This window comes from Monodelphis domestica, chromosome 1, assembly GCF_027887165.1.
Source record: "Monodelphis domestica isolate mMonDom1 chromosome 1, mMonDom1.pri, whole genome shotgun sequence".
NCBI lineage: Eukaryota > Metazoa > Chordata > Mammalia > Didelphimorphia > Didelphidae > Monodelphis > Monodelphis domestica.
This window is the reverse complement of record NC_077227.1, coordinates 414473050-414500438: the sequence shown is the minus strand read 5'-3', so window position 1 is coordinate 414500438 and position 27389 is coordinate 414473050. Positions and strand designations below refer to the sequence as shown.

The window sequence follows — 27389 nt, the reverse complement described above, 5'->3', positions numbered from 1 at the left end:
CATATAACTATTGTTTGTATTTATTTTGAAATATATTTATAATATAATTCTTATATAATTAAAATTCCCTTTTGAACTTCACAATAACCCTATGAAATAGGTACTACTGAAATTCTAATCCCTATTTTATAGATGAATTAACTCTTTGTAATATAAAAGATGATTTTTTTTCTCAGAGTATGTTTGAGGAACTGACATCTCAGAGAATTTAAAAGACTTGCCCAAGGAGCCACACTCCTGGGAAAAGTTAAGAGACAGAACTTGAACCAAGGTCTTCCTGATACCAAGTCAAGCATTCTACCCATCATGCCAGGAATCCTCTCTAAGGACCTTCTGGAAAAAGTGTTATTTGAATTGGAACTTTAAAAATTAGTAGGATTAGAGAATAATGGAGAGTAGGGAAGGCAGTTTTCAATGAAAATATATAACTAACCCATATACATATGTGCAATACAAAATCATACAAAAATTTCAAGTGCTACTATTGAATAAGAATCACTATTATTTTAAATTAATCTAGTTTCATAGAAACAAGCATAATAAAAACCAAAAGAATTACAAACCATCAGAATTAAACCAGGAATCATTTAGATCAATCCTGCCCAACCAATCCTACAAAACAAAACAGAACAATAACAATCACAGCACCCTATGCTTGACCCCACCATCCTCTCAAGCTGTTGTTTAATATCTTTACCTTTCTGGACCCTATACCCATCTCACAAATCAGGATAAATTTAGAACATGTATTTTCTTTTCCTTTTTCCTTGATCACCTTAGGAAATAAATATAATAGTGGTTTTTCTGGGTCCAAAGCTATGCACAGTTTTAGAACTCTTTGAGTATAATTTCAAATTTCTCTCCAAAATGGCTGTATTAGTTCATAATTCCACCAACAATGTATGTGTCTCTATCTTTCCACATCCCTTCTAATATTTGTCATTTTGTCTTTTTATCATTTGAGCCAATCTGAGTGTATGAGATGATATATCAGAATTGTTTTTATTTGCATTTCTCTACCCAATAATTATTTGGATATATAATTATATATAGCTTTGATTTATTCATACAAAAATTGTTCACATCTTTTGACTTTACCCATTAGGGAATGGCTTGTATTCCTATATATTTGACAAAGTTCACTATATATTTTTATTATCAGACCTCGATCTGAGAAATTGTTTTATAATTCCCTTTAACTTATTGCTTTCCTTATAATCTTGGCTATATTGATTTTATTTTGTACAAAAATTTTTCAGTTTAATGTATTCAAAATTATCCATTTTACTTTTCACAATTCTTTCTGTCCCTTGGTTTATTCTTAAATCTCTTATCCATAAATCTGATAGGTAATATGCTCCCTGTTTTAACTTGTTTATAATATCTTCCTTTATACTTACATCATGTATCCATTTTGATCTTTTCTCTGTAAATGGTGTATGATATTTTTATAAATATATCTATTTATAAATAAATATATATATATACATATATATATATTTTCTGCCGAACTGCTTTCCAGTTTTCCCAACAATTTTTACAAAACAGTGAATTCTTATTCCAAAAACTTGGAACTTCACCTTTGTCAAATACAATTGTCTCTTAATTGCCAAATCTAAAGATCTTTTTTTAATCCTCATCTTTCTTTTTTTAATTTAATTTAATTTAAAAATTTTTTCTATGGTTATGTAGAACAACAACATACATTGTTGTCTCCCTCCCCTCTTTCCTCTCCGCTCCCAGAGTTGGCAATCAATTTCACTGGGTTACACAAATATAATCACTCAAAACCTATTTATATATTATTCGTTTTTGTAATAGATTAATTTTTAAAACTAAAACCTCTAATCATATACTCATATAAATAAATGATAAATCATATGCTTTCTTTTGCATTTCTACTCCCTCAGTTCTTTCTCTAAAGTATAGCATTCTTTCTCATAAATTCCTCAAAATTGTCCTGGATCATTGCATTGCTTTTAGTAGCAAAGTCAATTATATTTGATTGTCCCACAGTGTTTTTGTTTTTGTTTTTTAATCCTTACCTTCCATCTTGTAATCAATACTCTGCATTGGTTCCAAGGCAGAAGAGTGGTAAGAGCCAGGCAATGGGGATCAAGTGACTTGCCCAGGGTCACACAGCTAGGAAGTGTCTGAAGTCAAATTTGAACACAGGACCTCCTGTCTCTAGGCCTGGCTCTCAATCCACTGAATCACCGAGCTGCCTACCCCCCCCCCCCATATTTCAGTTATTGTGTATAATTCTCTTGGTTCTACTCATTTCACTCTGCATCAGTTCATATAGGTCTTTCCAGTTCTTATATAAATCCATTGATTCATCATTCCTTAAAGCACAATAGTATTCCATCATCATCATCTACCACAGTTTGTTCAACCATTCCCCATTTGAAGGACATCCCCTCATTTTACAATTTTTGGCACCACAAAAAAAAGCACAGCTATAAATGTTTTTTTTGTTGTTGTTGTTTTGTTTGTTTTTTTACAAACAAAACCTTTCCCATTTAAAAAATTCTCTTTGGGATACAAGCCTAGTGGTGATATTGCTGGATCAAAGAACATGCATTCTTTTAAGTCCTTTGGGCATAATTACAAATTGACTTCCAGAATGGTTGGATCAATTCACAACTCCACCAGTAATGCATTAGTGTTACAAATCTGCCACACCCTCTCCAACATTTATTATTTTCCTTTCCTGTTATATTGGCCACTTTTCTGGGTATAAGATAGTCCCTCAGAGTTGTTTTGATTTGCATTTCTCCATTCACAAGGGATTAAGAACACTTTTTCATATGATTATTGATACTTTTGATTTCTTCACCCAAAAACTGTCTTTATATCCCTTGACCATTTGTCAATTGGGGAATGATTTACTTTCTTATAAATTTAACTTGGTTCTTTTTAAATTTGAGAAATTAGACCTTTGTCAGAGAATTTTGGTATAAAAATGTTTCCCAGTTTGTTGCTTCCCTTCTAATTTTAGTTGCATTGGTTTTATTTGTATAAAACCTTTTTTATTTAATATAATCATATTATTCATTTTATACCTTGTGAGGTTCTCTATCTCTTACTTGGTCTTAAATTTTTCCCTTACTCATAGATATGACATGCATACTATCTCACATTTATATAATTTGCTTATAATATTACTCTTTATGTTTAAATAATATACCTATTTTGAATTTCTCTTGGTATAGGGTATGAGATATTGATCTAAATCCAATTTTTGCCATGATGTTTTCCAGTTTTCCCAGAAGCTTTTGTCAAGTAGTATGTACTTATCCTCAAAGCTGGGATCTTTGTGTTTATTGAACACTAGAGTGCTGAGGTCATTTACCCCTTGTCTATTCCATTGATCCACCCTTTCTTCTCTTAAGCCATTGCCAGATTGTTTGGATGATCACTGCTTTATAGTACAGTTTAAGATCTGGTATTGTTAAGTCTTCATCTTTCTTGACTTTTATACAATAATCTTGACTATACCCTTTTCCTGGATATTCTCTCCTCCCTGGGTTTTTGTGATACTGTTATCCAATAGCCAATCCTTCTTAGACTCATGACTTATTTCACTACTTCTAACCATAGCATATCTCTCAAAGTTCTGACTTCTACCCTCTTCACCTTTTTATTCTTTTTCTTGCTCTCTCCTTCCTTCCTTCCTTCCTTCCTTCCTTCCTTCCTTCCTTCCTTCCTTCCTTCCTTCCTTCCTTCCTTCCTTCCTTCCTTCCTTCCTTCCTTCCTTCCTTCCTTCCTTCCTTCCTTCCTTCCTTCCTTCCTTCCTTCCTTCCTTTCTTCCTTCCTTCCTTTCTTCCTTTCTTCCTTTCTTCCTTTCTTCCTTCCTTTCCTGACTCACAGGGGTCCAATGCAGAAAGCAATATGAGACCAGAGTAAGGTGATAGAGCAAGGTTTATTAGGTGCAGCAAAGACAGAGGGGAGAGACTCAAAGCTGAGAGTTAGCAAAAAGCCATCATTAGATGGGGAATACAAAGGTTTTCATGGATTTAGGAAAATTGCAGGTGCATGGCTTAGGAAATCTAGGACTTATCTCATTGGCTGTTTCAGGGTGGAAAGTAGCTGGTTCCCATGATTATATGCTTCCTAACATGGTACAGGTAGTGTAGAATCAGACCATTGATCCATCATGGATCTGCTGGGTCATATAATGGGAAGTAACAGTGCCCTTTGGAGTGTTGTTCTGGAGTTCCAGCAGGCATAGGGGAAGGGGGACCATGAGAGGAAAGGGGGCTTAGGTTTATCAAGACATTACTTTATTTATTTCTTTCCCTCCCTCTCTATCCCTCTTAATAATTTTACCAACTCTCATGGATTAAAATATTATTTCTGTGCAGATCAATATATCTGGGATTAGTGTCTCCCATGGAGAAACAAATTGTTAAATGTACATTGCATGCTTGCAGCTAGATATCTCATAAGAATTTCAAAGTCAATGTATCTAATATAGAAGCTGTTATATTTTCCCTTAAATATTTCCCCATTCCTAACTTCCCCAATTCTGTTGAGGGCATTGCTATTTTACAGTTAACCAGGATAAATATTTGGTTTTGAGTATTCATCTTTTCCTTTCCTTCCCTCACTATCTAATCAGTGCCAAGTTTTGTCCATTCTATGTCCTTGACATCTTTTCCTTTTTCTTATTTCACATTGTTCTTTTCATTATGCCTTATCAATATTCTTCTAATTGTGCTCTCTTTAACTAGTCTGTCTCCTCTCCAATCCATCCTTCAGTCACCAAATTGGTATTCCTAAAACATTGACTTTCTTTCTCTCATTGGTGAGTTCTTCCCAAAATCTCATTTGGAGGAAAGGTCCAAACAAGCCACAGTTCACTCTCCAGTTTTTGTTTCATATCCTCTTATTCATACCTTCCCAACCCCAAATTTTCAGTACTTAGCATATTACCTGGTAGATTGGAAGAGCTTAATAAATGCTCATTGACTGAAGTTGATATTCCCTTATACAAAAAGGTCCAATGGCTCTCTTTTGCTTCTATAATAAGATACAAGTTCTTCCATCTGGCATTTAAAGCCATGCATAATTTCATTATAGGCTATTCTTGCCCAGTCTTATTGAATATCACTCCCCTTCATGTACTCTGTTTTAGTCATATAGGCCTACTTGCTTTTCTCCATACATACCATCCTCTTTATCCCACTAGGCATTTGATGGTACAGTGGGATGGTACTCAAAATTGGGCATGAAATCAGGAAAATATGAATTCAAATCCAGTCTCAGACAAAACTGTAGGGTCCTGGGCAAGTCACTTAACCTTCTTCTGCCTTAGTTTCTTCAACTATAAAATCAGAATAATGACATCACCAACTTCACAGTATAAGTATAAGGGGTATAAATGTAAGAAAGGTTGGACTGGATTATTTATTTAGGAGTAGAGTTGCTATTCAAATTCCAAAGAGATTTATTTTAACAATTTATAAACTATGGAAAGATTGAAAGTAAAAAAATCAGAGGGAGGATAAGGTAAGGTATCTAGCCTACACACTAAGTATTTTGTTCTGACCCCTGGCTCAACCCAGTCAGTGCTAATTAGCCCTTAGCTGGAGGGGCCTTGGCCTTGAGCCAAGGACCTGGGGATGCAGGAAGCCTTTCTCAAGAGGATAGGTCTCTCCTGAGGCTAATCCCTTCAGAAAATCCAGGAAAGGAGTCAGCCTTTTTCACTCACCCCACGTGGTAGTTCTATGAAGAGAAGGTCCTCAGGCAGAGCTCTTCCCAGGTCAAGTTGAAGACAAAAGACCAAAAAAAGACTCTTCACAGGAAGTTCTTGGCATTTTTAAAGATCATTCCTTGTTGTCACTTCCTGTGACTTTCTTCCACCTTATGTGTACTGATTACAGCTAAAAGCTTTGCTTAGGACTCGCCAGCGGGCAGTTGATTCTGCTATCACACACACGTGGGTCATAGACCTGCCCTACTCAAGTGTAAGTGAGGTGTATACATTTTTGATGATTAAATATAAAAATGGGCAGGGGAGAGTTAATTTAATCCTCACAGTTGTAAGAATCAAAAGAGATAATATTTGTTCAGTCTTAGCATTTATTGAGTGGTTGATAAATCCTTATTCCCTTCCCCTCCTTTGCCACTTACATTTCACCTCTGCCTCTTGAAATTACTAGGTATTTTCAAGGCTCAACTCAAATGATATCTACTATACAATACCTATCTGTAGCCTTTCCTACTTTCTCCCACCTTAGTCTTCTCCCTCCTCCCCAGTTAATTTTTGTTTACATTATCCATATTTTGTATTTTATGCTTCCCCTCCCAAAAGAAGTTTTTTGAGGCTAGGGACTTTTTTTTTTTTAATATCCTTGGTAACTAAAACAGTGTTTGGCCCTAGGTAAGCACTTAATGAATGACTATTGAATGAACCCATTCCTGACTGGCAATCTCTTTTATAAGATATCTGAGAAATGATCATTCAGTGTTCTTTTGGGGCCCTCATGTGATATAGAGTCCCATATATTCCTAGGTGAAACTTATTGTATTTTTGTCAACTTGAATTATTAGGAATCACTTCCTTCTATGTGCCTTCCTGAATCAGATCAATGGTCCATTGAGTTTAGAATGCAGCTCCTCTTGGGGTTATAGAATGGTTCTGTTCCCATGCAATTATCCTCTGAGGTTGGGAATGTACCAGTCTCCTTCTTGTTCTGAATCAAAGCCAATATAAATATTTAATCAGTAGATTCCTCTCAATCTTTCTTGAAGGCATTTATTTTGTTGTCCTATAGGTATTTAGAGCAAGAGTTCTTTAATTTTTTTTAATGTATTTTTTAATTCAGACTCTCCCTACCCTCCCTAAAGATGAAAAGTCACCATTTGGCAAAATATGCAATTTTTGCCATTGCCAAAACAAATGATGTCTTTTGTTTTTTTCCAATTCGCAGTTCATTCTCTGGAGGTGAATATTCACAAGTTATTCTTCAAATACTAAATCTGTAGCTATATATAATGTTCCCTTAGTTCTACTCAATTCACTTTTCATTATCTCTTATAGTTCTTTCCAAACTTTTTAAAAAATTAACCTATTTATCATTTCTTACAGAGACTTTGTGTTCCATTGCAATCATATACCACAACTGGTTTAGCTATTCCCCAGGTGATAGACATCTCCTTTTGTCCCAGAGAGAGAGAGAGCTACTGAAAATATTTCGGAGCACATAGTTTCTCTTCCCTTTCCCTTGATCTCCTTGGGAAATTGACAGGCATGATTAATCTTTATCTTTACCCCAGCCATTTCTTCCCCTTGTTCTTGGCCTATTTGTTGAGTATATACACCCCCTCCCCTTTTATGTCTTCCTCAAAAAATTGTAATCACCAGTTGTATTAATTTTTTTCTTCAGTTACATATAAATACAATTTCCAACATTTATCAAAGAATATTAAGTCTCGAATTCTCTCCTCCCTCCCTCCTACTCCCCCTTCATAAAGTAAGTAATATCATATAGATTTTACATGTACAATCATATAAAACACCACCGATTATAAATGTCACTACCTATGCCTCTGGAAAGCAAATATTGGTGAAATTTTCCATTGTTCCACTGACCACCTTTGTGATTTCCCAGACCATAACTCACCTCTTAGGCAGTCATCCCTTTAGATGTTATTGACCCCCTCATTAGAATATAAACTCTGAGGGTAGAGTTTATTTCATTTATGTATTCCTAAGGACATAGATAGGCAGTGATTTCCAATGATTTTGTTTTCTAGAAATTCATTTCAACTACAAAAGTGTGCTGAAACACTATTCAAAATATTCTTTTAAACTTATTAATTTTAGTCCTACAATGACAGTGATAACTTTCCCCCAAAACTCTGAATTGAATTTTTGGCTGTATAATTATAATTATGTAAAATTTATGACTTGTAGTCATAAAAACTCTAAGTATAAAATATTTTTAAATATTCTATGTGGAACATTCTGTAAAAATTAAGAGGAGTAATCCAGTAATATGCTTACTATTTTCAGGAAGATGGTATTAAATTTCTTTATTTTGGAAATATTGTTTAATATAAATGGCATTTTAATTAAATAAATTACAACTTGGAAGATGTTTAACATAATGCAATAACCATACATAAACTTCATTTCTATTGGACTTTAAAATTTAAACATAGGTTTTCAATATTTATGAGAAGAAAATCTTTCCAAACATGACTTTATTCCCTTCTAGAAATGGTACAGAGTGACTATACTCTGAGAAAAATGCTACCAAATGACTGACTAATGTTGGCAAAAGGTTCAGTTGAAAATTCAGTATCACCCAAACATAGTCTTAAATCTGGTTGAGTTTATTTCTGAATTTAGAGATAAAATAAGAAGAAAGTGAAAGTGGTTGCTCACACAAATATGATAAGAAAATTTTACAAGTTCTCTTGCTTGGAGATAGCAATTCTTTTTAAAAAAGTAGTCATCTACGAATCAGTGAAAAGGAATAGCTTATTATAATAAAATATTTATTTTTCTATTGACTAATAGCAAGTGTGATAGTAAATTGTAAATATATTTCAAGTTCAATTGCACATTTTGTTTCGTTTTAAAACAATGTTTATATAAAAATTAATCTTAGTAAGAAGAGAAACTCTCCAGACATAACTTTCTTCCCTTCTATTATTGACACACAGGTTGTACTCACAGAGAAACTATACCAAATGATTGACCAACATTGCCAACCAGTTCATTTGAAAATCCACGAGATAGAAAAATAGTAATATAAACAGAATAAGCATAAATTAGAAAATTGTCTTAATATACAAGAGGAAATTTAAGGTTTGTTTCTGCAGATTTCTATAAATGGTTTCATGACGTCTTGTTATGTATATGCACGACATTCATGATTTACAAATAAGCTGGTCTTTACACTGCAAGAACACAAATATTTAAACATCTTGATTGTGTGAATACATAGCTAATGAAGTATGAAGACAAAGTAGAGAGTGGAAAAATGAAGAATAATTTGATGAAAAATTGATAAAATGCAAGAATGTACTTAGAAACAGTCATAGTTTGATTCAATTACTGCACAATAAAAATTGGTAATCAAATAGCACGATAGTTTCAAATTGCTGTAGGAACAAACCTACAATGCTTCAAATATTCACATACTTCTTGTCATAGAAAGACACACCACAGTTTAAATGCACAAACAAATATATGTGTATATACGATTGTTTATATAAACATATGTATGTTACATGACTGGATAATTATTACTTAAGGTACCATTTTAGAATTCTTCACACATGTCCTTGAACCATTATCACAAAGCCACTAAATTGGAATCACTGGTATTTTCAGTAGAAAGCTCTCTTTAGAGCCAGAAAAACCTGGGTCCAAACCATGCCCTTGACATTTACTGGCTTGTTTCTTCCTGGCCAAGTTATGTAGTAATTTCTCAGGCCTGAATTGTAAAAAAAGAACAGACCCACATTGGTTCAAGGACTTTCTTTACCTGGGAGTTCCCTTTACCAATGAAATGACAGGCTTAATCTCTATCTCCCTTCCCTATCCGGAGTGCTTGATATGTAGTCAGTGCTGAATAAATGTTCTTCGTTCTACCATTCATTCATTTATCCTTTCATTCATTCATTTAAGAAAGGCTATAAGTAGAAAAATTAGGAAAATAAAACCCAAGTAACATTGCTGGTATCATTAAATTTACATGCAAAGCATCCTGAGAGTTTCTAATTGAAGCCTCTAATTTCTCCTGTTAGATTCTATTTCCTGTGCTTTGCTTTTAGTGTATCTATCCTCAGTATTATCATAATTGTTTTTCCCCCTGACTTCCATGGCCCCACTTTCTAATAAAAAATTCAGTAGGTTCTCTTGGTGACACAAAAAAAAAAATCTGTCTTTGAGGAGTTAGATATATTGGAAGAATTGAAGCACTTCCACTCTTCTCATTTGAATGCTTTATGGGTTAATTGTGCCTCAGTTGGTTTGAGGAATGACAAAGGGACGAGTTTCTGTTGGAATAGCCAGGGTACCAAGGATACCTTGGAAATCAAGGAGATTACCTGCCTATAGAGACTCAGATCTCTTGGCACATGTCTGTGAATTTACAGGTAATTATAACAAACTGAGCTGATATAACAAACCCTGCCTTACCTGTAGGGCATATCCTGAGTATATATCTTTTTCCAGAAATCCTCAGATTCCAGGAATCATCAGATAATTTAATAGTTTTTACCCAAGGGAAAGGAGTCTGAGGAATGACAGGGCAGATCAGAGGATTTAAAAATAGACGGAAAACTGGGCATCTCCTACTCCAACCCTCTTTTTACAGATGAGAAAACTGAGGTTCAGAGTAGCAAAGTGACTTATTTAAGATCACACATAATAAGAAGCAGAGCCAGGATTCAACACCATCCTTCTTCTCTACTACCTTAGAGTGTCTGCCTTAAAATCATATCTTGATCACTTTTATCCCACGAGAATCAAGCTCTTTATAATTAGCATTTTATATTAAATGCAATTTTAGGAAATAAGAAACCAGAGCAGAGAAGAATATATAAGTCACCTTGGCACATCATCAAAAACAATGAAGTTGGGATGAGAAGGCCTAGGTTTTTGTCCTCATTTTACCATTGGTCAAGTCAATTGTTTGAGACGGAGTCTCACCATATCCTTCTGCAAAATTGGGAAAATATCTGCCATGAAAACATTGAAGTTTGGATCTATGTATAGAATGGGGATCAATGTGACAGGTAGAGATTAGACTAAATGACCTTTGGAGTTCTTGCTAATTCTGAAATTTTGTGACTTGATGAAGATTAGACAATGCATATAAGGAAATGACAACAACACTGTAATCTATAAATGCAGAGAATCAGAATTTGGAATCATTTTATAAAATATTGAGTCATGTTCTTCACTGCTCCTCAGAGAAAGAAGAACCCAAAAGGACTTAGGACAGATTATGTAGAATGATAACAATGATGATGATGATGATGATAAAGTTATCAGTTATTGAATATATCTAGATTCAATTCTTAGTCCCTAATTTCCAGTTTGCTTCTCCTCTTGCTGAATTATTCTCTGACTGATGTTTCAACTACTCCCCCTTCCCCCACTTCCTTTGCCTTCCTATAAAGAAGACAGAAGAAAGCAATCCTGGATATGGGCCTGGAGCCACTGGGGATAAGACCAAAGAATCTGCTCACCTGGTCTCATTTTCCCCAGGAAGAGCCCAATCACCCCACACAGTTCCGGACTCACCTATCCCAGTGGGAAAAAGAGGAGGGTGGAGTCAATTGGGATAATAAATGCAGTTGAGTTATTAACCAACAATGAGGAAGAGATTATGTAATAGAGCAATTATGGGGCCTAATTTAATTGCACCTTAATCCATAATTGCCTTATGTTGCTCCATTCTCCAACTCTCTTCCTAGTTGGTTCATATGCTTAAAAGACCAGTGGCAAAATGTAGCTCATAGGATTTAGAATTGGAAGGGATAGATATTTTATACCCAAACCCTCACTTTATAGCTGAGGAAACTGAGGCTGGAAGTTCCACAGATAAGTGACTGAGTCAGGATATAAATCCATGTCTTATTAGCTTCAAATTAAATGTTATTTCCACTGTATCATACTTCCTTCTTATTATGCAAATCATTCATATCTTTCCCAAAAAGTCTTCCAACATTCGAATGATATGCTATAGACTTCATTACATTGAGCAACAACATTTAAATCTTTAATCCCAATTCAAAGTTTCTAATGCTATGTGTCTGTAGGTCATTAGAAAAGAGACCTTTTGCTCTCTAAAATCCAGCTGCTTCTGGAGTGGTGGATTAATGGCTCAGAAAGCAACCAAAATGTATACCGTGAATTTGATTCTGAGGTAAAATCTACCTTAGCCAGATACCCTATGAATGAAATCAGATTAGGAGTGGGCTTATTTTTCAAATGATCAAAGAAAGAGTTAGTACAATACTCTAACACTGGGCCTATTCCTACTTCTAACAAAATACATAACACACACACACACAAAAGACAAATAAACCAAACCTAAAAAAAGAGAGGAACGGGTCACATGAAAATTCATTTTAATAGAATCTTCTTTTAAGTTTTATAAAAAGAAGGCAAAGAGTAAACAGTATTCTAAGAAGGAACCATTCCATAAGAGTCATGGCCTTTGCTATGTGCCTGCAGGTTGAGGTTTCTTGTACTGAATGCAGAGGTTTTCTTCTTGTCCCCATGATGAATCTCAAGGTTAAGATTTACTAATCAGTTGTTTCATAGCAGCTGAACTCTTCAGTGGAATTCCAGGGAATGTAGAATAAGGAGAAATAACATGATAAAAATTCAGTGTATCTGGCCTAGACAAACAAAATACAGTTGGATCCCAAGTTGACTAAAACAAAACCTAAAACATATGACCTTACAGGAAGAAAATTACTAGACTTACCTGGGCATATTATATTCTTTCTTCTCAACCCAAAGTGGTTGATTTGGTATCTATCCTGGTGATTAAAGAGTTATCATATGCTCAATATTTCTCATACTTTGTTAATGCTATGGTCACTAGAATGATGAAATGATCATAATTTTTATTCCTTATGTTTACCTACTACTGTGCAATTTACAAAGCTCTCTAACATATATTCTCTCATTTTATAGAATCATAGTTTTAGAGCTGGAGGAGACCTTAGATATCAATCTAATTCCAACTTCTCATTTCAAAGATGAGAAAACTGAGGCCAGAGAAGTTAAGTGACTTGATTAAAGTTGCAGAGGTAGTAAGGGTCAGAGGCAGGGTATAAATCTACATGCTATCTCTAGGAGTTAGGTAGGACAATTATTATCTCTATTATAAATGAAGGAACTGAGGTTTATCAAGGTTAAATTATTTGACTTGACCTACAGAGATAAGTCATAGTATATGGCTAGAAAACACAAATAGTCCATGGCTAGAGTAAAGTTGGGGTTAGGATCCAAGTTTCTTGACTTTTTGTTCAGTATCACATTATCAGTTCCAGTTCCAGATGATGAGTTGAGCCAACCACACATTTTTTTTTTGGCCCATTTGAAGTCACTCATTTGCAAGGGTTAATTAGCATTATAGAAAAACAAGGTAATCTATTAAAATAGCTAGTTTGTTCAGGGATCTAACCCATAACCAGTTTACATAGCACATTGGCAATGGAACACAGAAATTATTTGGGGCAATGAAAGTCAGAGAAAAGATACAAAACTTGTTACATTGATCTTTTGACTTCTAATAGAAGAATGGAATTTTTGTTCTTCTCTAAATAACAGGATGTTAAAGTAATTTTGATGAACTTAGAGAGACGTGTATTGCCTGAGACTTCTTCATCCATCAAGTCCAATGTCCCACCTTCAACAGTAGCCAACATCCAGTGTTTTGGAAGATGGGGAAAGAAGAGGATACATCATGCCCTAAGGCATGAGATCTGATTTCCTTTTATCTTCACTTATATAAGTACAGATGTTTTTGCTGCCTGTAAATGTATCCAGCCCTTCTTTGGGCCAGTCACAAAATCTGACTTGACAACCTCCCTTCATTTCCAGAGGCTGATCAAGTGCTGAGTGGACAAGCACTTCCTTTGTTCTTTGACCTGAGAGTTGCCTCCATCCTCATCCTTCCAATCTATGTATCATGGGCAACACATTTCTGTGTACACATCTGCCCTATCCCAGATGTTTAGGCCATTTGTGAGGTGGATATTAATCAACTCCTGCCTACATTTGACAAGTCTCCCACCTCTCCATAGCACAAATTTGATTCATGCTAGCTTTTTCCTATTTCTCCACTATATTATAAGATCTTTTTGATTGTTTCTCCAGAGAAACCTCATGTTTGTCTCTTTTTCTCTGTTCCTTGAGGTACCTTTTTCTGTGATGAATATTCAAAATAAAATCTAACAAGCTTTTATTGAGCACCTGTTTTGTGTATACACCTAAGCTGCACGTTATTGGAGATATGAAGCTTAGGTAAGACATGGCACCTGTCCCAAGAGACTTTTTACTCTAGTAAGAGGATAAGAATCCTGTATTGACAATTTTAACATACATTATTACATAATTAATTTAGACAATGACAAAAGAAAGTGGTATGTAAAGCCTGGTGTAAAAATGTGATGACCAGATAAGACATAAGAAAAGCTTCCTAGAGGAAGCTGCATTTAAGTTGGACCTTAAGAATTAATAGGATGTCTACAGACAAAAAGAAAAGAGGGCATTTTGAGGAAAATAAACAATGTGAACAAAGGCACAGAAACAGGAGATTGTAAGGGATTTCAAGGGCACAGAGAGATATCCAGTTTGGCTGGAGTATGATATATGTAGAAAGGCATATAAGATTTAAAGTTGGAGAGTTGTGAATGTACCAGATTTTAGGAGCTCTTGTCTCTTAGGAAATGTTATTTGAACTGAATTGAGTAGGCAATAGAGAGCTAATCAACCAAACAACAAGCCTTTACTAAATGCCAACTAGGCAATGTGCTAAGTCCTGTGAACATAAAATAAAGCAAAAAGATTCCTTGCCCTCAAAAAACGTATGTTCTAATGGGGGGAGACAACATATTTAAATCAGAATGTATAAGATAAATATGGAATTGGTGAAAAGTAATCAGAGGGAATGGAAGAATGGCATTCATAACTGGGACCAGAATGTCCCCCTGGAAGAGGTGGAATTTGAGGTAAGTCTTAAATAAAATCATAGATGTTAAAAGTAGATAGTTGGGAAGAATAACAAGACTTCCAGCTTTGGGAAACAATCAATGGAGATTAAAGAATAAATTAATTTTTAAAAGTTTTTATTAAGAGCTCACTTTTAGGTCCTTTGATAAGGACACAATGGCATGGTTTGGAAATAAATGGCCAGGAAATGACATGAAGTTCTGGTTCTGGATAAGTGAAGTAAAAAACTCACCTATCTCATTCCTGAGCTCCAGGGGATAGATCCCAAATTCGGGTGCAGGAATGACTGAAGAATGGCCAGTATGTAGACAGTAAAGTTTGGAAATGCATATAACAAAAAGCAAGTGAGACAGTAGAGCCAGATCGTAGTATAAATTAGAGAGTACAATGTAGCATAATTGAAAGGGTAGAAATAAGCCTGTTTGTTAAACAGTTTAAATGTCACAAAAAGGAATTTACATTTTATCTAGTTTTAATAGGATGCCACTAGAGATTATTTAGCTGAGCAACAACATGATCAGGGGTGCTTTTTAAGAAAATAACAGAAAACTGAGTGGAGGGTGGATTGGAATATGGAAAGACTTGAGGCAAGGAAATCAATGAGAAGATTACAGAAAATACATTTTCACATAGCTAAAATGGGAATTTATTTTATCTGACTGCATATTTTTGTCACAAGAATTTTCTTTTTCATTTTGGAAGAGAGATAATGGAAATAGCAAAATAGTTGCCAAAAGAAAAGAAATAAAATAGAGTGATTAAAGCACTTATTTAAAAATGCACTCAAGACAACAAAAGAAAGACCAGAAAGAAGTGTTTCATGGGACAGTTTTGAAAGCCAAATATTATATACTTAAAATAAAATACAACTTTATATATTAGAAAATCATAGTTTTACATACAATGCTCTCTTGTAATATACATTTAGGAAAGCATTTTAATTTTTTGTTTGCTAAGTTCTAAATAAAAATAAAGTAAAAATTGCATGATAAATTAAAAAATTAAAACAATACTATTACAGAAACTCAGGCAAAAGGTGATGAGTCTAAACTAGGGAACTGTGAATGGAGAGAATGGGATACATACAAAAGATGTTGTAGAGAAAGAAATTATAAGATTAGACATTTGATTAGATATGTAGAGTACATCAGAGAGAGGAGTTAAAGATGACACTGAGATTTTGAACCTAAGTAATTGAAAGGATATTGCTTTCCTCAGCTATAAAAAGGATATTCAGAAAAGGTGAAGATTTAGGGAAAATGATAATGTGTTTTGTTTTGGATCTTAAAGAATCTGAGATGATTTCACAACAACAAGTTGGAAAATCTAGAATTGTCCAAGAATCAGTTGATAGTGTAGAACTGGAGCTCAGGAGAGGGACTAGGGCTGGATATATAGATTCAGGAGTATGAAAAGACCTAATCATTAAACCTATAGGAGTGGATAATATTATCAAGATAATACAGAGGGAAAATATAAGAGGATCCAGGTCAGAGCCTTGGTGTGATATGGAAGATGAACTGGCAAAGAAGACTTATAAGGAGTGTTTAGAAAGGTAGAAATTCTCTACAATGAGATGAGAACTGAAACTATGATTAGTGAGATCTTCAAGTGAGAGAGTATATAAAGAAAAGAGAAGATGGTCCAGAACAAAGCTGATGGGGACAGTGACAGTTAAGAGACAAGACTAGGAAAAGGATCTAGCCAAAGAAACTGAAAAAGAGTGACTAAATAGGTTAATGAGAAGGAAGGTGGTTAGTAGGGTTGTTTAAGATAAACATCAAAGAAGAAGAGAAAAAAAAGCCATTAGACTTAACACTTAAAAGATCATTGTTAACTGTTGGTAGTTTCAGTTGGATGAAGAAGCTGTAAGACAGATTTGTAGAGGGTTTAGAAGAGAATTAGAGGAGAGGAAATGGAGTCACCAAGTACAGGAAACTTTTTAAAGATTAATTAAGTGGATGAGAAATATAGGACAATAGGTAGAAGTAATGGTAGTATCTAATGAATTTTTTTAGATAGGAAAGGCTTGAATTTCTGTATACAGAAGGAAAGAGTCAACAGATAGGGAGAGATTGAAAATTAGAAGGGAGAGTGTGATAGTGAAATAATCTGCTAGATATTATGTGAGGAGATAGGACCAATGGTCAATATAAAGGGATTTGGCCTTGGCAAACAGAAGAGCCATATTATCATGGGAGACTGGAATGAAGGAAAAGATAGTGAGAGAGATATGAGATAAAGAGGAAAAAAGAAGAGGGAGCTTTCAGTGAATGGCCTCAATTTTTTTTCAGTGACATATGAAGTGAAAATCCTCAGCAGAGTGTTTTGAACAATTGTTGAGTGAGTTATATAGGAAATCACTTTGCTTCTGAGTACTGCCTCCACCATTTTTTCCTTACTTCTATCACTCCTCTTTTCCACCTCCCTCTTACTTCTCTATATTGAGCCAGTTCTGATGAGAGTAGGGTTTAAGCATTTCCCATCGCAATCCCCATCTTCTCTTCTATTGTAATAGCTCTCTTGTGTTTCTTTATGGGAATTAATTTATCCCATTCTGTCTCTTCCTTCCCTCTTCTTTCAGTGAAATCCTCTTTTTTTACCCTTTAATTTTTTATATGTCATGTCATCATAGTCAACTTATTCCCATATCCTCTATATATACTCCTTCTAACTGCCCTCATAATGATAAGTTTTTTTTTCTTAGAAGTATCAGCTTCCTATCTAGAAATGTAGTTTAACCTTTTTGAATCATTCAAGCTTTCTCTTTCCTGTTTACCTTTTTATGCTTCTGATCAGCTTTAGTCTTTTCATAAGGAATTCTCAAAAATCTTTTATTTCATTAAATTACCATTTTTCTCCTTGAACAATTATACTCAGCCCCACTGGGTATATGATTCTTGGTTGTAATCCCAGCACATTTGCCCTCTAGAATATCATATTCCATGGTCTTCAGTCCTTTCATGCAGAAGCTATTAAGTTCTGTGTAATACTAAGTGGTTTGACAATATTTGAAAATCTTCTTTCTGACTGCTTCCAGTATTTTATCTGTAACCTAGGGGCTCTGGGATTTGGCTATAATATTCCTGGAAGTTTTTATTTGGGGATCACTTTTAGGAGGTGATTGGTGGACTCTTTCTTTTCTTTATTTTTTCAAACCTTTACCTTCCATCTTAGAATCAATACTAAGCATTGATTCCAAGGTAGAAGAGTGGTAAGGGCTAGGCAAATGGAGATAAGTGACTTGCCCAAGATCACACAAATAGTAAGAATCTAAGGCCATGTTTGAAGCAAGGTCCTCGTAACTCCAAGCCTGTCTCTCAATCCACTGAATTACCTAACTGCCCTAAATTCTTTCCATTTCCATTTTCCCCTCTGTTTCTAGAATATATCAGCTTAATTTTCCCTAGTAATTTGTTTTAATATGATGTTTTTGACTGGAAAAAAACACAGAACTATTAAATAGTAAGAAAAACCACTCTTTAATTAAAGAAAGGAGTTTAGTACTAAAATTAGGCCTCCTTGCAGAGCTGTGCACTATCAACCCACACAGAGTTCCAGACTCTGGCAGCTCTAGTCACCAAACTCCTGGGAGTGCCACCTCACTAGATGACAACTCCAAAGAGCCACTAAAGTAGGAAGCTTAAATACCTTTCTAGGGGAACATGAGGACTGAGGATGAAAGGGATAACTGATTGACTTTACAGTGGTAACAAAGGAAAAATAAGGAGTCCTAGACAGGAATAACAGTGAGGGACTGATGCTTTACAATCGACACAAAAGGGAAAGATCCAGCCAAGGACTGGGCTACCTAGGCAAACGACTTTGGACTAATGGAAGAAACCATTGGGACAAAAAAGATAATTAACACTTGATGGGATTAGACCTCCCCACCTGAACTACTTTAAGGTCTATTGTTAGTCTGAGACTCTAAGGATGGACTTTCCCCTCAAGGAGAAGCTCTCATGTAATAAGGGTCAAATTTGGGGCTTTTCACCTTTAAGCTAACTAAATTGGGGGTCATCAAATCTTACTAGGCTACAAGTTTGGGGACTTTTAGAATCCACACTGACAATGTCTAGACTTCTTTTTTGATCACAGCTTACAGGTAGCCCAATAATTCTTAAATGATCTATCCTGATCTACTTTCTAGGTCAATTGTTTTTCCAATGAGATACTTGACATTTTCTTCAATTTATTTTCATTTTTTTAATTAGTTTTGTTGTTTCTTTTTTTAAATTCTTACTTTCTGTCTTAGAATTGATACTAAGTATTGATTCTAAGGCAGAAGAGTGGTATGGGCTAAACAATTGGAGTTAAGTAACTTACATAGGGTCACACAGTTAGAAAGTGTCAGAAACCAGACTTAACAAATGGTCCTCTCAACCCTCTGTTTTATGCTCTATTCACTGTGCTACTTTGCTGACCTTTATTGTTTCTTGCTGTTTCATGGAGTCATTAGCTTCCATTTGCCCAACTCTAATTTTTAAGGAATCATTATCTTCAGTGAGCATTTGTATTTCATTTTCTGTTTGACCAATTCTACTTCTTAAGAAATTCTTTTCTTCTTAGGATTTTTGTAATTTTTTTTTCCATTTGGCCAATTCTTTTTTAAAAGAAATTCATTTTAATGGATTTTTATGCCTCTTTTACCATTTGACCTATTCTACTTTTTAATGTGTTATTTTCTTTAGCATGTTGGTGCCTGCTTAATCAATCTGTTGACTCTTGTATTACTTTCATTTCTTTTCTCCAATTTTCCTCTTTCTTTCTTATTTCACTTTTAAAATGCCTTTTGATATTTCCTGGGTCCTAAGACCAATTCCCATTTTTCTTTGAGGTTTTTCATTTAGCTGCTTTGACCTTATTGTCTTCTTCTGAATTCATGCCTTGCTCTTCCTCATCTCTAAAATAATTTTGCATGGTCTTTTTCTTTACTTTTTTCTCTATTGAAGTTGAGCTCTGTTTCTGGAGTGGAGTGTCATTTGTGCTGCTACCCTTAGAGCTGGTTCTGGATGTCTTTGAGGGGTATATTTGGGAGTGCCTTGTTGCTGGATTATGAGTGAGCAGGAGGGGTGGTGGGGAACCTCACTCTTGTACCCAGGCTAGACTGCAAGCTTGCTAATTAGAGCAAAGTTATACACTAGACTGTGCTTCCCTTCTGAACCTTGTGAAAGAGAAACTTTCTGCAAGATCACCAAGTAATATGGATATGAAAAGTTGTTTTACCCCATCTCTTTGTTGGTTCTATAACTCTAAATTTCATTTTGAGGCTTTATTTTAATGTTGTTTGGAGGGGTTTGGGGGAGTGTCTAGAATTCCCGACACTACTGTACCATTTTTAGCTCTCTCCTCTCCATATGCTCTCCACCAATTCAGACCCTTTTTTGAAATCCTTTTATAGGAGAAGTAGGATTGCCTTGCTAAAATGAGGGTACAATTTAGTCTAACTAGAGTAAACTTGTAGTGGATTCAGTCAATAAAATTTCATGATTTCCTCTACATATGTTCAACACCACCTGAATAGGAGCAAAAGAAATGGATGGTGGAAGTAATCTAGGGTTGGAATTGCATCATTGACAATGAAGAAGGAATGAAAAATTTAATAATAGAGGATCGTGCACAGCCGAATTTGTTCACCAGGGATTATGATTGATTAGGAAAAAGTATAATCAGATCAGGGGTAATGGTCTGAGATAGTTGAGAGATAAAGAACTAGAAGCCATGGTGAAAACAATTTAGGAAGAGCAAGGCAGAGAGAAAGGGAAAAAAGAAAATTCAGCGTTCTTGAACCTGAAGATGAAGTAGGTTGTGGAAGATAGAGGAGGAACAAACATTTAATAAGTATCTGCTGTGGTGCCAGGAACTGATCTACGTGTTTTATAGAAATTACTTCCTTTGATCCTTTGATGAGTCCATATGAGAATATATGAATTTAATATAAATTGTACCCACTTATTCCATTTGAAAACTTGCTTTGATTAATAATATCCCTATGTGACAGGGGGCATGTCCAGAAGTCAGGACTCAGACCAAGACTGAGGTCAAATCTCTTCAACAAAAGAATCCCATGAGGAGTGTCAGAAACAGATTTTATAAGAGAGGAGATAGAGGAAGCCCACTGTCTCTGGCTGGATTCTCATCACTCTCCCTTCTCTGGAATCCTTAATGCTTGGCACTCACTTGACTTTGACCTCAGCTTCTTGCAGACAAGCCCCTCAAACTGGTGCAACATGGAAGGAGTTTTTAGTTACGAGCAGATAGGTGATTCTATTCTCTCTCTCTCTTTCTCTCTCTCTCTCTCTCTCTCTCTCTCTCTCTCTCTCTCTCTCTCTCTCTCTCTCTCTCTCTCTCTCTCTTCCCCCCTAACTTTTAATAATAAATAACTAAATTAATATGCAGACTACAGAGAATTTTAATCATAACATGAGGTAAATGTCATTATTATTCCCATTTTATGGTTTGTGAAGACTGAGGCAGACAAAGGTTAAGTAACTTACCTAGAGTCACACAGTGGAGTATGTGATTACAAGGCTATATTTGAACTCAATTATTCCTGTCTCTAGACCCAGCACTTTATTCACTGTGCTATCTACCATATATTTATTGAGTTGGAAGTAGAACAATTATGAGTAATGGCAAAATTAAGAATGTGACCATCATAAAAAACGAGTTGATTGAGAAACTGGGAAGTTAGAGTATTTGAGGTGATGAAGAATTGGGGGCAATCTGATCAAATTTATGAATAAAAGTATTATTTTATAGTAAATATGAAGGAAATATTGGAAGAAGAAATGATGTAGAAAGACCTGTCATTAGGATTAGTCCATTTAGGTGGCAATGAGAATCCATACAATTTGGTAGCAGTGGGTCATTTCCTGAATTAACTGAAACCACCCCTGCCCATAGACTTCTCTGCCTCCTCCCTCTTTCTTCTGGTTAGATCAAAAGATCTATCTATGGTTAATGGGCCTTAATTTTTTCATCCCATGTTGACAAGTATATACTTGTTGATTATAAAAAAAACAGTTATGATGTTTGTTTTTGACACAAGGTTAAGAAAGAGTGAGCAATGTCCCAGTAGCATGGAAATTTAGGCACAGTAGACTGTGTGCCCAAATTAAGCATTTGTCATGATCCAAAGTTGCTAACCCTCCCTTACTCAAAATGTTTTTTTAAAAATATTGATTTACCAAGTTTGGACTGCACTGTGGAATACACATTTTGGCAAGGTAGCTAAAGGATCATCTATGTTGCCTTCTAAATTCTGAAAAGTGGACCCTAAAAATGCAAACCAATCAACAAATTATTCTTGAGCGCCTATTGTGCCCAAGGTCTTTTGCTAGGTGCTATTAAATAATTAATTCATATACGTGCATTTATGGAGTGTTTACTATGTGTTAGGTTCTGGAGATACCAATACAAAAATAAAACAGTCTTCTGCCCTCAAGTGGCTCACATTCACAAAGTCACAGAAATGAATTGAACCTTTCCTCTCTTGGAATTTCTTCTGGCAAAAAGACAAGAAGGGAAGCTAGGTAGCTAAATGGATAGAGATCCATGCCTGGAATTGGGAAGTCATGGGTTCAAGTCTGGCCTCAAGATACTCACTAGCTTTGTGACTCCAAGCAAGTCATTTAATCTTAGTTGCCAAGCCCTTAGCACTGTTCTTCCTTGGAACTGATATTAAGTATTGATTCTAATACAGAAGGTAAGGGCTTAAGGGGGAAAAAAAGACAGAAAAAGAACAATAGTAATCCTTTAGATCCTTATGTAACTTCATAGTAATTAAAGAATTTCACAGCAATAAGTCCATTTGACCCTTTCAATGACACTGAAAAATGTACTTTGACCCCCATTTTACAGTAGAAAGCAAGGTAACCTAGGTACCAGGAGTGGTTTTGTAGTCAAGAAATGCCATAAGAATTCAGATGGAGAGCTTATTGAGATCTAAGAAAAACAGAAGAGGTTTGATGTAGGAAGTGGCATTACTATATAAATAAGAATTTGTTTTATTCCCATTGGTTGGATATGTTTCCAAAATATATAACTGTGTATCAGCCAGCATCCTCGATTTATCAAAATATGACATAATATGTTGGGTAATTCAGGGTCCTGGGACCTGTGTTTGAATCCCAACTCTACTCATATATGTGTACTTTAAAATTTTAAACCCTTGCTTTCTGTTCCAGTACAATTATAAGACAGAAGGGCAAGACAAACAGGATTAAGTGACTTGCCTGGGGTCACACAACTAGAAAGTAAGTGGGGCCAGATTTGAACCCCCGACTCCAGACCTGATGATCTCTCACTATGACACCTAGCTACCCCAACCTGTGTACTTTCAAGTAAGTGATTTCACCTTTCAAGCACTTAGTTTCCTCATTTGTAGAAAATGAGGGAGTTGGCTTAAATAATCTCTTAAAGTCTCTTCAAACTCTAAATGCTATATATGAGATTATCAGTGCCCAGAACTTCCACCAGAATTCCCCCTTCCTACCCCCTTCATTATGCTATGTCTACCCTCCTGCAGTACTCTCACTGCTTGGGAAATAAACAAAGTCCTTAGGTTTCCATAGCTGTCAATCTGCCATGTTTTATGAGTGCTAAATTCATTGCTAAAGTATTTTACAAGAAATAACCAAACAAAAGCCAGTCTTTGAACAGAAGGTCAGAGTTTTGGAAAAGTTTTCCTGGGGCCATGGAGTTAATGCTGGGTGTCAAGTTCATTTTAAGAGGGCTGGATTTTTCCCTTTGGGAGAACAGTAGTTGTTTCCACCTACTAGTGTCATATGGGATCCTGGAAAGCAGAGACTGGATATTGTTGGCTAGGCTAAGTCAGATGCCTCATTTTTCAGTTGAGTCAGATTTCCGGGTGGGGTTCCACTTTGGAGTAAAGGCATGGGAGTGAATCTAGGACAGTGCTTTCTTTGCTTTCTCCCAGGTGAGTCTGAAAGGTAGGAAAACTTGTTAGTAATCATCTGACTGGGAGGGCAGTATTGGTAGGAGATGGGTATACCAGCTTTGGATAATTCTAAAGATGACTATTGTCCTCTAGATCCCAGAATCTTCGAGTTGGAAGGGACCATAGAAGTTATATAATCCAATGTCCTCATTTTGCAAAATTAGCCATCAGTCTCCCCATAGACATCCCTGAGCTCAGAGAAAGGAAATGATTTTTGTGATTTATACAACTAAGTTGGTGGTAGAACTAAGTATCCTGATTCTTAGTCTCATGCTCTTTCTACCATGTGCTAGCTTGCCTCAGTTTATAATATGTGACTCTATTAGAAATATGCATACATACATTGTATACATATAGACTTATATATGAAATGCGTGTGTAGTATGTTTACAGAGATCATACATGACATGATACAGTACATGTATATGGATGCACGCACATTTATATATATACACATGCTTTCATATATATATATATACACACATGCATGACAGATACACACTGTAGAAAATGAAGTCGGTTAGCAGAAGTTTATGCAGATATGAACATGTAGATAGGTTTGTAAAGTTGTGTATACATGTGTATATGTATATACATACATATGTTTATAGATTTACTTTACATTTTAGTTATATGTGATATAGATATATTTAATTATATACATAATTTAGTTATATAGGTTTAATATGGGTATATTTAGTTATATAGGTATATAGATTTAATTTAGTTACATCAGTGTACTCTAGATATATTTAGATATATAGATTAATATATAATTTAGTTAATGCCAAAGGAAATTAGAACTGAATATGGACCCCAAACTTCACTAAATATTTACCAGGAACCTATGATATAGCAGTCGCTCTGCTAGTCACTGTGGAGATATAGTCCTGTCCTCTAGGGATTCATATTCCTATTAGAGAAACTAAACATACCTGTACAAGGCAATATAGACTATGGGACATAAATAACAAAAGCTGATGGAGTTCAAAGGAGGCAGAAACCTTTAAAGTTACATTGGTCAGAGAGGCCTTCATGGAGGGAGTAAAATGATGCCCTAAAAGATATCTAGGATGAAGTAAATAGATGAATATTGCAGGAAAATTAAAAAAAAAGACAAACAAGCAAACATATATGATATAAAAACAATAGAATCAATTAATTACCCCACCAGCATTTATTAAATATGTTCTATGTGCTTATCACTTTGATAGGCACTAGGGATACAAAGACAAAAAAGAAACCATCAGTGCCCTCACAAAGACAGTACATTCTAGTGTTAGAAGAGGGAATAGAACATAGAATGTTAGAGATGTGAAGGACCTTGGAAATCATCTTGAAAAAAGAGCCCTGACTTTCATTATCAGTAAAATGACCACATGGTAATAGTTAATTTAGATGATTTTTGTGAGGATCCAACTAGATTATATAATTTGCATGTTTTCTTCTCCAGTAAAATATGAACTTCCTGAGGGCTGGGGATCTTTGTATCACTGCTTAGTAGAATGATTGACATAGAGTAAGCATTTAATGAATGCTTATTACTGACCGACTTCTTTGCTAAAACTGAGCCACCATATAAATGTTGGCTATTTTGTTCAACTCCTTAATTTTTCAGATGAAGGAAAAATATGTGAGATCAAAAAGGATGAGTGACTCATAGAAGTTCACACAGCTCATCAGTGGCACAACTGACATTAATTGTGGAGTCTGGAGTAAGCCTTCTAATTTGAAAACCCTCCTTCACACATTGGACCATATAGTCAATGGCTTTTGTTACTCCTCAAGTAGTAGTACTAGCAAGGAATATGAATGGATTAAAAAGTAGTTCATGCAGATTTTAAAATGACAGTCATGAATGACTATCTAGAGTAACTAGGATATACTTGAACTTGAAGATTATATTTCAAGAGGGCAACTAACTTGTCCTATATCACACCCCTTGGGTCCTTTGTTGGCAACGCCTTTTTACTAGTTGAATGCTCTTATACAACCTCATAATCTCCCTCAAAAAATTCTAGAGCAGAAAAAGTTCCTAGAGATCATTCATTTCAATACTTCTCAGTTTCAGGGACAGAAACTGATATTCTAAGGTGGGAAATGACTTGTTCAAGATCATACATCAAGTCAATAGTAAAGTTGATTTTGGAATCCAGATCTCATGAATGTTGGACTAGGGTTCTTCCTACCACACTATAGTATCCTGTCTCAAACAAAGATTCCAGGAGATGAGTTTTCAAATTTCTAGTGCCAGTCCAAGGATGATGATGATATTTACATAGTGCTTTAATTTTGTGAAGTCCTTCCCATACATTTCTTTATTCATTTTGGAGATATTTTGTATTGATTTATTTATGTATACATGTCCTGATTCCATTTCCCATGTGAGTTCCTTGAGGGAAAAGTCTGCTTCCTCTTTGTCTCCATATTCCCTGAACTTAGCCCAGTTCTTAGCACATAAGAAGTATTTAATGAATGTCTGTTGAATCAAATCAAATCCCCACAACAATGAGGTAGTGACCACAAGTATTATTATCCCTATTTTAGAGATGATAAAACTGAGTCACAGGGGTGAAATGATTTGCCTGTGTTCACAGAGAGAGTAAATGCCTTTGTGTTCCCAGGAAGCTAGCAAAGCACTTTGCACACAGTAGACCCTTAATAAATGCTTGTCAAATTGAAGTATCCTAAGTGGAATTTGAACTTTAGGCTTTTCTGATGTGAAATCCACACCACATTGCTTCTTTCAAATCATCATGACCTGAAATGCTATACCACTCAAAATGTACAATTCACTGGCAAAAATCTCATACTATGAAATGAATGACCCATCCAGTCACCTTCCAATTTTTTAGCTTCTTCCTGAGACATAATCCTTGCAACTGGGTTATGTCACATTTGCCTTTGTTTGGAAAGGATAAGATTTTCCTGCTGTTAATTGGGTGATTGAGTCCGTGTGTGTGTGTTCTTAGATATAATCTTGAGACCCTGGGGGGGTTAAATTTGGTTATTGAGACATAATAGGAAATAGTGCTGTGGCAAGTTTGGGTTATAGGGAATGAATGGATAGTTTTCCCATGGCTGCTGTCCCAACTAGAGGCCTATGTTTTAGGGATGAAGAAGTATTTCATGCTCCTAATGGGATCTTTCAGCTCTGAAATAACCTCCATTCCCCAAATCCCTCAAGTGTAAGTGTGGATCATCATATGAGTCAATGTGGTCGAGGACAGATATGAGCAGCATTCAAGCCTTTCACTCTTCCTAAGGCTTTGGACCTAAATGCTCCCTAAAATCCTTTCCACCTTTAAATCCATGCTCCTCTGATTCCTAAGATCCCTTCAGACTTCCCACTTGTTCCCCCAAAAGGCAGAGTGTTTAATAGGAAGAAACTAGGACATATAGGACCCTGCTACTCATTAGTGGTGGAATTGTCAACATATTGTCTTGACATTTCTGAAACTCAGTTTCCTCCTCTGTAATATAGAAATAATAATAGTCCTGTTAACTTCACAGTACTGCATAAATTCAAGAGAGACTATTATTGAATATATAGACAAAAAAGGTTATAATGATAGCTGGTATTTATGTAGTACTTTTTAATTTTCACTAAATGTTTTACATACATTCATTTGATTTTTACAACAGTCCTGAAGGGTAAATACTGGTTTTATTATACCTTTTTTACAGATAAGGAAAGTGAGACCC

General features: G+C 35.3%; 1 protein-coding gene across 10 annotated transcripts in view; it reads left to right on the top strand.

Annotated features, from left to right (window-relative positions):
* Positions 1–27389, top strand: part of ASTN2 (astrotactin 2) — a 1150327-nt gene that overhangs the window by 896614 nt on the left and 226324 nt on the right. Inside the window, exon 20 of one of the 10 annotated variants that reach the window (XM_007474539.3) lies at positions 13316–24352. The exons of the other annotated variants lie outside the window; for them this stretch is intronic. Within the exon in view, the coding sequence (XP_007474601.2) occupies positions 13316–13323 (8 nt within the window). The 3' untranslated portion in view covers positions 13324–24352. Of the gene's footprint in view, positions 1–13315; positions 24353–27389 lie in introns of those variants that run through there. 10 annotated transcript variants of the gene reach the window in all.